The following is a 13,681-nucleotide window of genomic DNA, read 5'->3' as shown; positions in this document are numbered from 1 at the left end:
CAGTACAGTGAAGATTTAAAATTCCAAAAACTTTCAAACGCATTCCTTCAGTAACAACTATTTTACGTTATCTCGTTGTTGTACTAAAATAGCGATAAGGGTTTACCAAAGGGATAGAATATCCCATGGAATTTAATTTTCGCATTTTATCTTTCCCTTTCTAACTTACTGCTTGTCTCACAGTCCACGGTATAGAGCTTCGTCTTGGTGGAAGTTCTTTGTTTTAGCTGGTGTCAGTGTGTAGTCAGCTGTAACTTTGTGACTTTGCGGAAATTTGTGTGTGTGATTCTCGTGGTAATTTATAAGCGTTTATGAACTGCAAACAAGATTGAGTGAAAAAATTGTTCCGGGAGTAAATTAACACGGTATTTCATTTATATTACAATAACAGCTGAGTTGATGACGGTGTGTGAATGTTGTAATTTTTCAGGTTATGTTCATAACAGCCAAATACCTGATTTATTAGTGGTTGCTATTTTTGGCCTGTCCGGTAAAGTCGCTACGTGTATCTTCATAAAAGAAACGGTTGAGATTATGACGTGTTGTCAGAAGCAGTTTGCCTATGCAGTGATTTCCGTCATGTATTTCGTGACTGACGGGAAAAGGCGGACAGTGAAGTTCTAACATTCGCTATGTTAGTGCGGTTATGTTGACTTAAGTGTCATAATGTTCGTGATAATTTGCTGTGATCTGATGTAGACATAGAGCGGCGCCAGATTGTAGTGCTAACGTAAGCATTTTTTCAATTGATGGTTTGAGCAAGTTGACATGAAAGGAAATGCTGTAATTATGTTGAATTTTGTTAGTTTTCACTGTGCTTTGATTATTCGTGTCGTTATATTCGCCTAATCATGTGTAAATACCATTTTGTTGTAGTGTGTGGGTTTTAATGGACTACTGTATAAGAATACTGTAATTTAGGAACTGGCGAAATACGAGGTACAAATTAACTGTAATTCGTCAAACATAAAGAATTACATGTCATCAGAACTCAATAGATCACTCATCATAGTTACAGTTAGTAGGAAGTAGTTTCAGTAAATCAGTTTCGTAAGAAAAAACTCATAATCTTGATGGTAATTAAGAATGAGAGCTTCCGCATTGCAGTGTGCAATCTACGTTACATGTTTATGGTTTTCTTTAATACCAGGTTAAGATTCCAAAATGATGCTTATGGTAAATTGAGTATACAACGGTGAATGAATACAGATGGAGAAAGTTTCAGTAATACCTATGTTGAATATGCATAGTCATTGATAAACAATCTGTATGTCCATATTTTCATCATGTCCCTATTGGACTGAAAAAACACAACGAACAAAGTGTAGAATGAAATATTTGGTGTTATCCAGTAATTTCTCTTCGATCTATTGACTGTTTAGATTGTTTGTAATACTGAAGTTAGTGCATGGACAAGAAAATACACATCTTCCAAAATTGCCACATAGGACAGTATCTACAAGCCAGTGTTACAAAGAACCAGTAGCAACTGTAAATATTCCATTTCCAGTGCATGTTATTTTGATTGTTCCCACTCTTCATGACATGAAAAATGTAAATGAGCTTATATCACTGAACACACTTTTCCCCAGCCACTTTTCCCCAGCCACTTTTCCCCAGCCACTTTTCCCCAGCCACTTTTCCCCAGCCACTTTTCCCCAGCCACTTTTCCCCAGCCACTTTTCCCCAGCCACTTTTCCCCAGCCACTTTGAATCTGTTTCCTGTGTAATCGCTCATCTACTGCACGCAGTAGATGAGTGAAAATACTGCCTTTGAGCGATACCTCATGGTAACAATGGAAACAGAGTGCACCTATTATTATCTGATTGCTTTTCTTTTTCAGACTGTAGAACTGAAGCAATGGACCAGGACCCAACTATGTGGATAAAAAAAGAGGAAACAGATGAAGTAAAAATTGAGTTACACTCCATGGTGAGTAGCTTACTCATATTTCTTAACTGTGTTTCATTAATTTGTGTGTATAGTGTGTGAATACATAAAATTCGTGTCATACTGCTGGAAACGAGTAATTGTGTTTACTAAACTGATGAACATTGTCTTAAATATGACATGTTCCACAGTTTGAAATAAGCCTTGTATTAAACCTCACATAGAACTGAGCAAGAGTTTCAATTTAATGTTCAGTAAACATGGAAAACCTTAATGCACAATCCAGTTACACTGATAAGGTGGTTGCCATAAAGTGGGTATATTCTGCTCTGATACACTTCTTTTAAATGACAACCTTAATGTGCAGCTTAAGAATAACTGACTATAGTGAATGTTAAGTGCCATTACATTTGTAGATGGTATGGCTACAGTTAATGCATTATTGCAGTGTATTGTGGTGTGGAATGAGAATTGTCATTTATTTATTGATGATGTAAAATAAGTTAATTGTAAATAACTTTAAAGTCACATTCACATGGTCACCAACCTGAGATGTACGTTTTGTAGTACTATTAACATTAGGTGTTGATTCTGAATATATGAACAAAGTGTAAGTAGAACTGTCAGCACTAAAGTTAAATTTCAGACAAATATCACCTGGAAGCATAAATTGGTACACAGCTGGTAGGTGCAGAATCAATTTGTATGTCGGCAGCAGTTTTGATGAAGCCGTGGGGTTAGATATTAAATATTGATAGGTTTGTTCATAATCACTTTCTGCGTTTGCTGCACATTGTTACACACATTGTTTGTGAAACTGGCAGAATGTTAGTTACTGCTGTCAATAATCTTACATATATATGTCACTTAAAATCTGATGTAGTGCAACTGTTTGTAGGGTATTTGGCTATCAGCAGGCAAACAAATTCACTTGGTCCCATTAATATTTTTATTCTGCCAACCAGAACTGAGGGTCCTGAGACACTCACAAACTACTTTTCAACTATCTGTGCTGAACAAGTCTGTTTAAACATTCATCTTGGGTGCAACTGCAGAAGTACTGTGATAGCATTAATGCAGCATTTGCATTTGAATATATGTGAGTGTTTTATTATAGTTTGTACAAACTATGTGCGGCAATTCATTTGATGAGAAGTATGTACAGTAGACCTAAACCAGCACCGTGAGGAAATGATAAGAAAGTAAATATACTAAATTTTATTAAATACAGTAAAAGATTGGTTAGACCCAACATAGTTCAGGCTTTGGCTTTTACCCCTGGCATAATGATTGTTTGACATATAGAATGATATGTATGCACAACACACAGCATGTGAATGAAAAGCAATTTGAAGAATCATTCACCTTGGACCTGAACCACAGAACTATTCAAATGCTAAAAGGTTAAAATGGGGTGCTTAGCCCCCCTTGAAATATTGGTTGTGGTGACTGACCCACAGTGCAGCTCAAGGCCTAGCCTAGGTTGAAAGGTGGCAATGTGGGTGTGAGCTGACAAAGCCTAGAAATGTGAAAGCTAAATAAAGGATGTAGCAAATTGACCAGTAGCACAGCCTAATGTTTACTAAAAAATCCAAATGGTGCCTAGATTGTAACTTTTACCCACAATAAGTCTTCTCTTACAATGTGTGCTGAGTTAGTTGATGCACTGAACTTCCTTATGATCTTAAGAGATGCATGTAGATGTTATATCAGTTGAAAGACACCTTTGCCAAATTAATTAAAATTTAATTTTTGATTGGTGTATAGTTTGGGCATGAGGACATGCTGGGAAGTAAAGGCTCAAAATTTTTATTTGATAATTATTGAAGCATTTTAATAAAAACAAACTTTATTAACATTTTACACCTTTATTCTTAATGTTTATATATTTATTTCAAACATAGTCACCCTGGCACTGAACACCTTTCTCCCAATGAGAGACCAGGTTGTTGGTGTCATTACTGTAGAATGTTTGATTTTGTTGATAGCTCCACAGCCTCTCCTCTGCTCACACCAATTCATCACTATTATCCTTGAAGGTGTTCTTTAGGCTTTGGAAACAGTTGAAAATTCGTGAAATCTTCTCGGGTGATCAGCCGAGTAAAGGCGTCGTCTTCTCGCAACGTTTCGAAGGGTTTCGTACCCATCATCTTCAAGCGAAGTGTCAAGATGCTGTGTTGCACGGTCCTATAAAGGCTCCTGGACCAGTGACTGATTCCGGGCGCCGACCAATCAGGTACCTGCGGAATCGGCCGCCGCGCCAGTGGTGGGGGTTTCGCGGCGCGGACCGGGCGTCGAGTCCCTGCCGGTTCATAATACGTCTGTGGCCGCTGCCGTCTTCGTGCCGGAGCGTTCTCTTCTAATTTTAGTTATTGCGGGATTCCAGGCTGTACTAAGTTGGAAACCAGTGTCTCGATTGATCAGGTTGCTGTTCAACCGAATTTCTACAGCCTCTTTGAAAGCTGAGTCCCAAAATCCTTTAGCGTCACACAGCTTCTTCGTACCCTCAAAGAGGAAGGTGTGTCCTTCGTTAAGGCTATGTTCCGCTACCGCCGATTTTTCTGTCTGACCAAGGCGTACATTTCTAATGTGTTCCGAGCGCCTCTGCGTGATGCAGCGCTGCGTTTGTCCGATGTATTTCGTACCACATTCACATTCAATACTGTATACGCCCGGAGTCTGCAGTCCTAGGTGGTCTTTGACTGAGCCAAGTATGTCCTTAATTTTACTTGGGGCATGAAAAATTGTCTTGATGTTGTGCTTCTCCAGAATGCGGGCAATCTTGGCTGTTGGCGGTCCCGCGTATGGTAGAAATGCCAGGCATCTGGTCTCATCTTCTTCTTCTGGTGTGTCTACCTTCCTGCTCTTGTGTAGGGCGCGCGAGATTTGCGTCCCATTATAACCGTTGCTGCGGAAGGTCTTCCTTAGGTGTTGTAACTCTGCAGGTAGGCTGTCATCATCACAGATAGACTTGGCCCTGTGCACAAGTGTGTTAAGCACTGAGTTGCGTTGTGCTGGGTGGTGGCAACTCTGTGCATGAAGGTATAAATCCGTATGTGTCTTCTTCCTATACACAGCGTGACCCAAGGTGCCATCAGGGTGCCTCTTGATTAGAATGTCAAGGAAGGGCAAGCTTCCGTTTTCTTCCACCTCCATGGTGAATTGTATGTTGCTGTGTATGCTGTTGAGATGTCGCAGGAAGTCTTGCAGGTTCTCTCTGCCATGTGGCCACACGACAAAAGTGTCATCCACATATCTGTAAAAGGCTTTAGGTTTCAATGGGGCGGTGTCCAAGGCTATGTCTTCAAAGTGCTCCATGTAAAGATTAGCGATGCCTGGAGCTAAGGGGGACCCCATGGCTACACCATCCACTTGTTCATAAAATTTACCTCCACACTTGAAGTAGGTGTTTGTTAACACATGCCGGAACAGCTTTATTGTGTCCTCACTAAAGCGTGTTTCGAGCAGCGCTAGGTAGTCTTCCAGCGGTACTCGTGTGAAGAGTGAGGTGACGTCAAAGCTGACAAGAAGATCTTCTTTATCCAGGCGAAAGCCTTGTAGTACCTTCACAAACTCCGCCGAGTTCTTGACATGGTGCTCACAGTGACCCACGATCGGTTTGAGCAGTTGTGCTAGGTACTTGGCTAAACCATATGTCGGTGAGTTGATGGTGCTCACTATGGGTCGCAATGGAACTCCGTCTTTGTGAATCTTAGGGAGCCCATATAGCCGTGGTGGTGCCGGTGCTCTGGGGTACAGCTTCCTGATGACATCCTTTTCCAGTCCAGAGTCATTGAGCAAGGCGATGGTCTTGCGAGTCACGGAAGCTGTCGTGTCCTTGTCCAGTTGCTTGTAGGCAGTATCTTGTAGCAGTGAGTTTATCTTCTGCCAATAATCTTCTTTCCTCAGTATCACCGTGGCATTGCCTTTGTCAGCAGCTAGAACGACAGTGTCCTCATCCTCACGTAGGGCCTTAAGAGCCTTCCATTCAGCAGACGTTATGTTGTTCTTGGGCATTTTTGCCTTCTCCAGGACCCTGCACGTCTCTCTCCTAACTTCCTCAGCTGCCTCCGTAGGGAGGCCGCGCACGGCTTGCTCGATGCTGCTGATAATGTCTCGCTTAGGTAGTGTCCTGGGTACTGGAGCAAAGTTAAGTCCTCTCGACAGCACTGATATTGTGGTCTCGTCCAGTTCTTTGCCTGCCAGATTGATGACAGTCTTGGCATTGGTTGTGTGGTCGGCATGTTGCCGGGCTGCAGACAGTCTGGTGAACTTGCCACATTGTTTTTCCGTGGCTTTTCTCTTGTGGATCTCACTGCTTGCATATGTGTTTCCGTCGATCCACTCCCATGTGTGTGGTGGGAGATAGGATGCCAATCGAAGGTGTTGCTTACTCAACACTAGGACAACGACCATGGGTGTCCAGATAGCATACACATGAGTTGTTTTTTGTGACTTCTGAAGGATTGCTAGTGGTGCAAGCAAAACGATTATATTTTTATTTGTGTAGATGTAGGACAAATTCACAATTATATTCAAATGTTAAATAATTAAATTTGTAACTTACATAGCATCCATAATTCATTACATAATGACTGTGACAGTGACACTGGAGAGAAGCAGAAAGTCCTCACGATAACTTACATGTTTTATATTTTGTACAATAATGATAGGGCATTGTTTTTCAGAATGAAGGAACTTTTATAATATGGAAAACTAGTAGACCTCTTGGCTTCACCTGGGTATGCATTTACTCCAGTTCTGACCACCTTGACCTTTATTATATTTCACTCCATTCTCTGTACATGTCCCTCCCCTCTCCACAGGGGCCTTTTAGAGTGATTCATTAGCTGAGAAGGTCAATGTGATGGTATACTGATGCTGTGTGAAATTGTAGGTCCCCCTGGTGCTTAAAGTGTCTGGAATTTGGGCATATCTTTGCATTGCAGCACTAACCCCATCTCTAGAGATTGTGGATGAGTATTGCTTGCAAATGCTGTGTTTGCATCTCTCCCCTTCTTTGTCCACTGAGGAAAACACCACACTCCTTACCCACCAGATTACACTGTTTTCGAGAGAGTGAAGAAGATACAAGAATAAAAGACTCAGGACAAACCTACTGGCAAAGAGGCCAAACAGAACTGGAAGCCTTGTTCCTCCCTCATCACTACCCTGGATGTGTGCCCAGATCGGCTGACATCATTGCTGACTGTAGTGCTTTTGCCTTTCATGTCAGCCCTGACACCCCGCCACATGGAGACATCAACAAGGCAGTCCGGAATATAATTACAGCCATTCATTTGGCAGCTGATTTAGCAATCCTCTGTTTCTTGGACCTGCGCTGACAGGAGAGAGTACATTGGTAGTCATCAGAAATTGCAGAGGCCATTAGTGATAATAGGTGGGCTCTCCAGCACTATAAGTGGCACCAATCAATGGAGTATGTTATTTACTTAGAGTGGCTTCATTCCTGGGTCTGCCACCTGATGAAATGATGCAAACAAGAATGCTGGGAGCAGCCTGTTTCAACCATCAGACAATAAACCTCTCCTTCGCATGTTTGACCTAAGATATGTTTCTATATATACCGGACACTAGTAGGTGTATCTGCTATTGCCTTGAAATTGCACTGTCTTCACTGACCCAGACACCATTGCCAACATTTTGCCTTGCATATACTAGAGTCTCAGCATCTGAGATTTATCAACATGTTTTTCATGTTCTTAAGCAAGGGGTGGAGTAAAAGCAATTATCTTTTACTACGTGCCACCTGGAGCTGTATAAAGCTCAATTCATTGAGTGGGAATTCATAAATGTCCTTGCCCTCTATCCTGATACAGCCCCAGGGCCCGGTCACATCGACAACCAAATGATCAAGCACATATCAGTGGATTGTCACCATTATACCCTTGCCATCTGTAACTGGATCTGGACCAAGAGCTAGTTCCAATCACAATAATTAGAAAGCATCATTGTCACAGTGCTGAAACTGGGTAAGCACCTTTAGAGATAAACAGTTATTGCCCATTAAGTTTCACGAATGTTCTCTGTATATTGCTTGAATGCACAGTGAGCTGACAGCTGTGTGACTCCTACAGTCTTGTGGTCTTCTCGCTGCATCACAGTGTGGTTTTTGGCAAAGCTGTTTCACTACTAATAATGTGGTTTGCCTACAGTCTGCCAGCCAGTCAGCTTTTGCCCAGTGTCAATGCATTGTAGCAGTCTTCAACGACCTGCAAAAGCTGTATGACACCAGCAGGTGACACCATATCCTTGATACCTCATGTGAATAGGGTCTCTGGGATCCACTCCAAGTTTTTATGTAGAATTTCGTGTCACAGTGTATGTTCTGGGTTCTAGTTCGTGCTTCCACAACACTCTCCATATCCAAGAGAATGGAGACCTGCAGGGTTCTGTACTGCATGTCCTTGTGCTTCTACAAGCCATCAATAGCCACCTCCAGCTGTGAGGTCATCAGTATCACCCTCCCTGTATGCTGACTACTTCAGCCTCTTACTATTGCTCCTCTAGTGTAGGTGTCACTGACTGTAGACTACAAGGCACCATTCAAAAGAAATGATCATGGGCACTCATCCATGGCTTTTGGTTTTCAGGTGCCAAAACTCATGTCATGGTTTTTTGTCAACATCATATGGTTCATCTAAAACCAGAACTTTATCTTGATTACAAACTACTCAGTGTGGCAGGAACTTACTGTTTTTAGGACTGGTCTTTGTTTCTTAGTTGACATGAATTCCGTCTTTTGCAGTGTAAGTGAAAGTGCTTGCTGCACGTCAGTACACTTGGTCGCCTGAGTAACACCAACAGAGGTGCAGAGTGCACTACCCTTCTGCCGCTTTACAAAGCCGTGATCAAACTGTGTCTTGATTATGGGAGTCTGGCATATGGTTCGGCTTCGCCCTCAGCATTGTGGATACTGGATCAGATACACCACTGTGGTGTTTGATTTGCAACAGGAGGCTTTTGAGCTAGTCCTATGGACAGATTACTCATGGAGGCTGGGGTCCAATCATTGTGTACCACGTGCCAACAACAGCTTCCCAGTTATGCTACCTATGTTTGCAACTCTCCTAAGCATCCAAACTATTGTCCCCTCTTTCCAAACGTGGAAACCTATCTTCCACAATGGTGGCCCAGATCAGGGATTATGATTGCAGTCCACACCCTGTCCCTCCCCTCTGAATTCCAGTTACTTCTTCCTCCATCTCTCCTCTGGGCCAACTCATGTACACCTCTGTGGGGAACCCCTTGGTCACAGCTTTGTCTTGACTCATGAGGTCCGAAAGACATGGTCCCTCCTGAGGCCCTCTGCCACCAATTTTTCTCCATTTATGGTACATCCCAGGCTTCAGCAGTAGTCTATACAGATTGCTTGATGGTTGCTGATCACATGGGCTTTGCTTACACTGTCATGGGTCATACTGAACTGCCTTCCTTGAGAGAAGCTTTAGTGTTGTTGGCCATCTCTCATGCTCTTGAGCATATCCTTCCCTCCAGTAGTGGGTCCTTCATCTGCCGCAACCTCTTGACCAGTTTAGAAGCTCTCACCCACTATTACCGTCAGCATCCCATGGTTATTGCTAATCAGTATTCCCAGTATGCTCTTGAGGAAGGTGGATGCTCAATGACGATTGTTTGGTCTCTGGGTCATGTTGGGATCTCTGGGAATGAACATTGCTGGTAGCTAGGCCAATCTGGTGATGAGTATTCTGGAAACAGACCTCTGATTGGTATTACACCATCAAGTTTTAGGAACCTGAAATAGAAGATATAGAAGACTACGAATCCTTGTAGGTCCTTCCATGCAGGCCTCTCAGAAGTATTCTACTGTCCTTTGCCAGCTCCACATCAGCCGTACCTGACTTGTGGTCATCTCTTCCAATGGGAGGACACACCCCACTGTCGTCATTCCCATTCAACAGTAGTCTACATTTTGCTGTACTCTCCATCCTTGCTATTGAGGCCCATCGACGGGTTGGCAGAACACTCTGTTGCCTTCTCTGCACAGACCAGGCTGTGGCTGTCTGGGATTGGTGGTCCAGCCCAGTTCTCACCCTACCCTACCTGCTCTTTTACACTTCTTCCCTCCTGTCACATAGTGTTAGACAAATTAATCTTTCGTCTCTGTACTTCTCTTGCCCTGTCTGTATTGTTAGTCTTATGTAGGCTGTTCATGAGTAGAGTACCTCTGGTAAGTGGCAGGCATTGGGGGATGTATGTCCTCTCATTGCATTCTGCTCTCTGCTGCTTCTGGCTGCTCCCTAAATGAGGCACCTTGCCTGTCTTCCATCCTCTGTGTTCATTTTTTCCTTTTGTCCCTTATATCGGTTTCACTGACTTGTCATAGACATTGGGGTTTCCTTCCTCTGAATTGTGTGTGGTAGGGTCTCTCTCTTACCTACAGTTGTGTAGACCTGCCTGCCTGTTTGAGGAAGGACAGATGACCTAGTAGTTTGGTGCCTTTAATCATTCAATCAGCCAATCACCTCTGTCCATCTGCTACCCCTCTCTGTCCATCAGTTCTGCCACCTCTCTCTCTCTCTGTCTGTTGTTCTTCTTCCATTCCTCTCTCCACATCATCCTGCCCACCTCCATAAGAGGTTGCTGGTTCTTACCTTCGCAGTATTTTAGTCTAGATAGTAAGTAATACGTGTATCTGGCTTGGTTGTAGTCGAACCAGGGGTTTAGGAGGTGATGTAAAACACATCCACTTTTGTAGTATGTATGGTTACTGTGTGTTCTGGTAGCTGCTTGGTATGTAAGAAATAATTTTGATCGATATTTCGGGGTCAATCGCTTACTGTTGTGCCTGTCTTCAAGCATAAACAAAGCTTCGACTCCAAATATTTAAATTGTGGCACCACATTTTCTTGCTGCCTGCTTCTAATTGTTGAATATATGTGATTATTAGTGTTATGGCCATGACAGTTTCTACACAAGATCTGTTCGAATGTCTCTCTCTCTCTCTCTCTCTCTTTGTCTCTCTCTCTCTCTCTCTCTTTGTCTCTCTCTCTCTCTCTCTCTCTCTGTCTCTCTCTCTGTCTCTGTCTCTCTCTCTCTCTCTCTCTCTCTCTCTCTCTCTCTCTCTCTCTCTCTCTCTCTCTCTCTTTGTCTCTCTCTCTCTCTCTCTCTGTCTCTCTTCCTCTTCCTGCTCCCCTGCTCCTCTTCCTCTTCTTCCTGCTCCTCTTCCTCTTCTTCCTGCTCCTCTTCCTCTTCTTCCTGCTCCTCTTCCTCTTCTTCCTGCTCCTCTTCCTCTTCTTCCTGCTCCTCTTCCTCTTCTTCCTGCTCCTCTTCCTCTTCTTCCTGCTCCTCTTCCTCTTCTTCCTGCTCCTCTTCCTCTTCTTCCTGCTCCTCTTCCTCTTCTTCCTGCTCCTCTTCCTCTTCTTCCTGCTCCTCTTCCTCTTCTTCCTGCTCCTCTTCCTCTTCTTCCTGCTCCTCTTCCTCTTCTTCCTGCTCCTCTTCCTCTTCTTCCTGCTCCTCTTCCTGCTCCCCTGCTCCTCTTCCTCTTCTTCATCTTCTTCCTGCTCCCCTGCTCCTCTTCCTCTTCTTCCTCTTCTTCCTGCTCCCCTGCTCCTCTTCCTCTTCTTCATCTTCTTCCTGCTCCCCTGCTCCTCTTCTTCCTGCTCCCCTGCTCCTCTTCCTCTTCTTCCTGCTCCCCTGCTCCTCTTCCTCTTCTTCCTGCTCCCCTACTCCTCTTCCTCTTCTTCCTCTTCTTTCTGCTCCCCTGCTCCTCTTCCTCTTCTTCCTGCTCCCCTGCTCCTCTTCCTCTTCTTCCTGCTCCCCTACTCCTCTTCCTCTTCTTCCTCTTCTTCCTGCTCCCCTGCTCCTCTTCTTCCTGCTCCCCTGCTCCTCTTCTTCCTGCTCCCCTGCTCCTCTTCTTCCTGCTCCCCTGCTCCTCTTCTTCCTGCTCCCCTGCTCCTCTTCTTCCTGCTCCCCTGCTCCTCTTCTTCCTGCTCCCCTGCTCCTCTTCTTCCTGCTCCCCTGCTCCTCTTCTTCCTGCTCCCCTGCTCCTCTTCTTCCTGCTCCCCTGCTCCTCTTCTTCCTGCTCCCCTGCTCCTCTTCTTCCTGCTCCCCTGCTCCTCTTCTTCCTGCTCCCCTGCTCCTCTTCTTCCTGCTCCCCTGCTCCTCTTCTTCCTGCTCCCCTGCTCCTCTTCTTCCTGCTCCCCTGCTCCTCTTCTTCCTGCTCCCCTGCTCCTCTTCTTCCTGCTCCCCTGATCCTCTTCTTCCTGCTCCCCTGATCCTCTTCTTCCTGCTCCCCTACTCCACTTCCTCCTTATCCCCTACTCCACTTCCTCCTTATCCCCTACTCCGCTTCTTCCTGCTCCCCTACTCCGCTTCTTCCTGCTCCCCTACTCCGCTTCTTCCTGCTCCCCTACTCCACTTCTTCCTGCTCCCCTACTCCACTTCTTCCTGCTCCCCTACTCCACTTCTTCCTGCTCCCCTACTCCACTTCTTCCTGCTCCCCTACTCCACTTCTTCCTGCTCCCCTACTCCACTTCTTCCTGCTCCCCTACTCCACTTCTTCCTGCTCCCCTACTCCACTTCTTCCTGCTCCCCTACTCCTCCACTTCCTCCTGCTCCCCTACTCCTCCACTTCCTCCTGCTCCCCTACTCCTCTTCTTCCTGCTCCCCTACTCCTTTTCTTCCTGTTTCCCCTACTCCTCTTCCTCTTCTTCCTCTTCTTCCTCTTCTTCCTGCTCCCCTACTCCTCTTCCTCTTCTTCCTCTTCTTCCTCTTCTTCCTGCTCCCCTACTCCTCTTCCTCTTCTTCCTGCTCCCCTACTCCTCTAAGAGAGAGCCATTTGGAACAAGACACAGAAGCCTTGATCACGTAACTTTTTTTGCTTTTTTCAGTTTCTTGAAGATCGATTAAAGACTGAAGGACCTAGTGTTTCGGTAAAGCAAGATTCTGAAGTGAAACAGCATGCTGATGGATCAGAGCATAATGTAAGTTTTCACACAAGAACTTTATTGTGTAGGAAGTGTAGTAAGAATGCCATGACAGAAATATGGGCATTCAAGCTAAATTATGGATGGTGTGCTATTGTAACCTATGATACCAGCTATTTTCAAGAATTTTTGTGGTCTTCCAGTTGACTCTAGTTAGATGTGTTATTTCCTGTTTATCACCAATAGTATTTTAACAGAACTTGTAACAAGCATATTTTTATGAACCATTACCCTTGTATTAATTTTTTATTATGATGGTATGTAATGAATGCATTAAGTACATGTTTGGTATCAACGGAGCAAGAGTCTTCCTCTTGGAAGAAACTTAATCTCATTATATGTCTTTGTGTCACAGTGCTGTAACAGAAGATCTTTAACTATATGTGTTGGGGTATAGTTTAGAGTACCCAGTCACTATTTACTGTAATATTTACATTACTGAAATCCTGCAGTGGCTGTATGTAATTCCTTCTGATTTCCCTCCAGTACACATGACATAAATGTGAATGGTTTCCCAAAGAGCAGGCACTGAAAATATATGGTGAAGAGCAAGAAGCTGTGAAAATAGCATTAAATTTTGTTAATTTTGATGATAATGTAGAGAATGCAATAATCATTTGATTAAACACTGAAAAGCCCTCTTATTTATTGGTTTACAGCTGGAAGATTATTGGGGTTTCTCTATTATCAGAGTTTAATTTTGAAATGTTGCCACACGCCCATATATCAAGTTTGCATATGGGAGTGTGACCTCCCGATAGAGCAGGCCATAGTGCCACTGAAATCAGAATGGATTATGTGATAAGAATAGAAAGTGAAA

The 13,681-nt window shown here is 43.9% G+C and overlaps 1 protein-coding gene across 14 annotated transcripts in view; it reads left to right on the top strand.

The window, feature by feature from the left end:
• The first annotated feature begins 226 nt into the window (after window positions 1–226).
• Window positions 227–13,681, top strand: part of LOC126213399 (zinc finger protein 493-like) — a 209,094-nt gene continuing 195,639 nt past the window's right edge. For 11 of the 14 annotated variants that reach the window (XM_049941114.1, XM_049941115.1, XM_049941112.1 and 8 more), the window contains exons 1-3: window positions 227–365; window positions 1,845–1,933; window positions 12,766–12,858. In XM_049941114.1, coding sequence (XP_049797071.1) covers window positions 1,862–1,933; window positions 12,766–12,858 — 165 coding nt within the window. In that variant the 5' untranslated portion in view covers window positions 227–365; window positions 1,845–1,861. The other 3 variants (XM_049941101.1, XM_049941106.1, XM_049941105.1) reach the window with 3 other exon arrangements.

This window comes from Schistocerca nitens, chromosome 11, assembly GCF_023898315.1.
Source record: "Schistocerca nitens isolate TAMUIC-IGC-003100 chromosome 11, iqSchNite1.1, whole genome shotgun sequence".
In the NCBI taxonomy this organism is placed as follows: domain Eukaryota; kingdom Metazoa; phylum Arthropoda; class Insecta; order Orthoptera; family Acrididae; genus Schistocerca; species Schistocerca nitens.
The sequence above is the reverse complement of the archived record's forward strand: the minus strand, read 5'-3'. Positions and strand labels throughout refer to the sequence as shown.